Source organism: Phyllobates terribilis, unplaced genomic scaffold (assembly GCF_046119375.1).
Source record: "Phyllobates terribilis strain yellow unplaced genomic scaffold, ASM4611937v1 Scaffold_2__4_contigs__length_985480577, whole genome shotgun sequence".
NCBI classification, from domain to species: Eukaryota; Metazoa; Chordata; class Amphibia; order Anura; family Dendrobatidae; genus Phyllobates; species Phyllobates terribilis.
The window spans coordinates 359279965-359282438 of record NW_027362762.1 but is presented as its reverse complement, the minus strand read 5'-3'; the positions used below and the strand labels follow the sequence as shown (position 1 = coordinate 359282438).

The 2474-nt window shown below is 38.4% G+C and overlaps 1 protein-coding gene across 1 annotated transcript; it reads left to right on the top strand.

The window, feature by feature from the left end:
* Positions 1–452: 452 nt before the first annotated feature.
* TMSB4X (thymosin beta 4 X-linked) lies at positions 453–2109 on the top strand. Its single transcript, XM_073670479.1, has 3 exons — positions 453–610; positions 1424–1536; positions 1650–2109. The coding sequence occupies exons 2-3, from the start codon at positions 1437–1439 to the stop codon at positions 1682–1684; spliced, it is 135 nt and encodes a 44-aa protein (XP_073526580.1). The 5' UTR covers positions 453–610; positions 1424–1436; the 3' UTR covers positions 1685–2109.
* The last annotated feature ends 365 nt before the right edge of the window (positions 2110–2474 follow it).

Sequence of the window (2474 nt, the reverse complement as noted above, 5' to 3'; positions counted from 1 at the left end):
AACCTCCACCAGAAGTCTCATAAACAGCAAATATTTTATGAGCAGAGAGAAACAAGAAGTGCAATGGCCACTTCTTTCCGCTAAAAGCGGCTGATGGTTTCAGTGATATTTAACACAAAATACCTTTATTTTCTCCTAAACTCCTCTGTATAATGCAGCACTATATACATTCAGTGTGTTCCTTCTATGATTACCCCCCCTCTTGGATACACAACATCTAGGCCTGCAGTGCTGAAAAATGAAACAGCATGGCCTGAAAACACTAAAGCAGCCGCGCATTGTTCCTTTAATAACACGTATCAAACAATACCCTGTATTTTTAAGGCTTCCTCTAACCAGCAGCTATTGCCTCGCCTAATGTTCTGCATGGCTATTCACAAACATTACAGAATGCACTACCAGGGTTTGGCTGTGTCGTCTTATTAAAATAATAGAAGGCAATGTATGAGAATAGGAAGAAAAGGAAGGCAAGGGCAACAAAGAGTTACAGAGGGATGACATCACTCCTCATTTGCATAGAGGAGATTGTATAAAAGCAGGAGCAGCACTCTCTTCTCCCACTCAAGGCTGCATCTGTAAGGAGCTCTTCTGCGTGTGTTTTGTGTTGCTGGTAAGTAGATGGGAGATTTTCTGCCCAATTTACATTGTATTTGTTAATGTGCTTTGTTTGGAAGGTGTTGATTGTATTATAGGTTTTATTGTTTGACCTTTGTGGTTTAGTAGAGGTTTTTGCTTCCTTTTGTCCTTGTATTGTATGTTACGTTATTAGATTTGCATGTAAATTTCAATTTCCCAGTTATCTTCCTATGGTTATTTTAATCTTTTTTGCCAGTAACTGAGCCCTGGTATTAAGCAGATGGCTGTAGTATATCTAGATTGTTGCTTAGCCTTGTCGTGTAATGGTGAGATTATGACAATGGCTTTAAAAAGGAACAAAAATCCAGTAGGGATCTTAAACTGATGCCTTGGAATAACACTCATTGCAATGAGGTATGTAGCTGCTCTGCTGAAGAGGAGTGGGGGTTGCTAAAGAATAGGGCGGTGGTTCAGGCTCCTTGAGTTAGCTGCAGCCCTTTGTAAGAAAGGAAGAATGTATGACTTCATCTGCCAGCAAGGGATTGCTACCCACCATGCTTGCTCACCCCCCATTAGTATTCTCTGGCATGCATCCAGATTATTGATTAGGTCGTTATGTCTCGTTAATTGGCGAAGATGGTGTTGCTGTGGTTTTTTTTTTATTCCGGCTGTAATGTGATTTGGGATTAATAGAAGTAAACCTAGCTCTAAACTATTAAGTTTTCCAAATCTGAGGCTATAAAAGTGAGGGGGCACGAGGGCGTGGCAGCCCCTGTATCAAGTGACACTTTTTTCAGTGCAGGCATGGTGGCGCTCTAACATTCATTCTTCTCTCTCCTTTGTGCAGATCATCCTATAAAATGGCTGACAAACCAGATATGGGTGAGATTCAGAAATTTGATAAGGCCAAGCTGAAAAAGACAGAAACGCAAGAGAAAAATCCTCTTCCTTCTAAAGAAAGTGAGTATATTTTATTTATTTTTAATAGAATATTTTGCTTTTGTTCTGAGTTGTAAAACATTTATGTATGATAAATATTAATTTTTTTTCATTTTTTTTTTTTTTCCCCCCAGCAATTGAACAAGAGAAACAAGCGTCTGAATCCTAATGAACCCCATCACCCCTATATGCACTGTACATTCCACAAGCATTGCCTTCTTATTTTTCTTTTTAGCTGTTTAACTTTGTAAGAAACAACAAAGAGGTTGGAAAAACGTTTACTGTGCTGCCCCGTTACACCGACAGAAAGTTAATAAAGAACTACTGAACACTGAATGAAGGCGCTGCCTTTCCATCTGCCTGTCTGGCTGGCTTTGGTTTTGGTAGCATGAACGACCTTGCACGATGAAAGGAGAATCTGAGTGGAACTACAGATATCCAGACATATGTGGTGATGAGTTGATTGGAAAGCTGCACCAAGGTCCGGCGAGCTGTAAAATGCAGTCAAATCGAGTGCCATTTTTTTTGTTCAAAATGATTTGAATTATTGGAATGCACAATTTTTTTCAATATGCAAATAAAAAGTATAAAATATTTTCTGATTCGTGTTTTAACTTTTTCTATCTCTGCCAAGTCACTGCTGGAGGAGACGTGGGTAAAACAAAGGGCTCTGTTTTCCATTTTCATGAAATCTAATTTATTCTTTTGTGCCGTGCTGACCGACCACATGACGGTACTGCTTCTATCTTTTTTTTTTTTTTTTTTTTTTTTTTTTTTTTTTTTTTCTTTCCCCTTCCACACGGGGTATTTAACTTGGGTTAAGCATTCAATTATGACTCCCTAAACTTAACGTTGTAGCATACATATTGGCCTATTAACAATTTTTCATCTGACTTTAGTTAAGATATATAGAAATATTTTCTTTAAAGTTGCCATGTCAATCAGCAAATGTTTCCCTC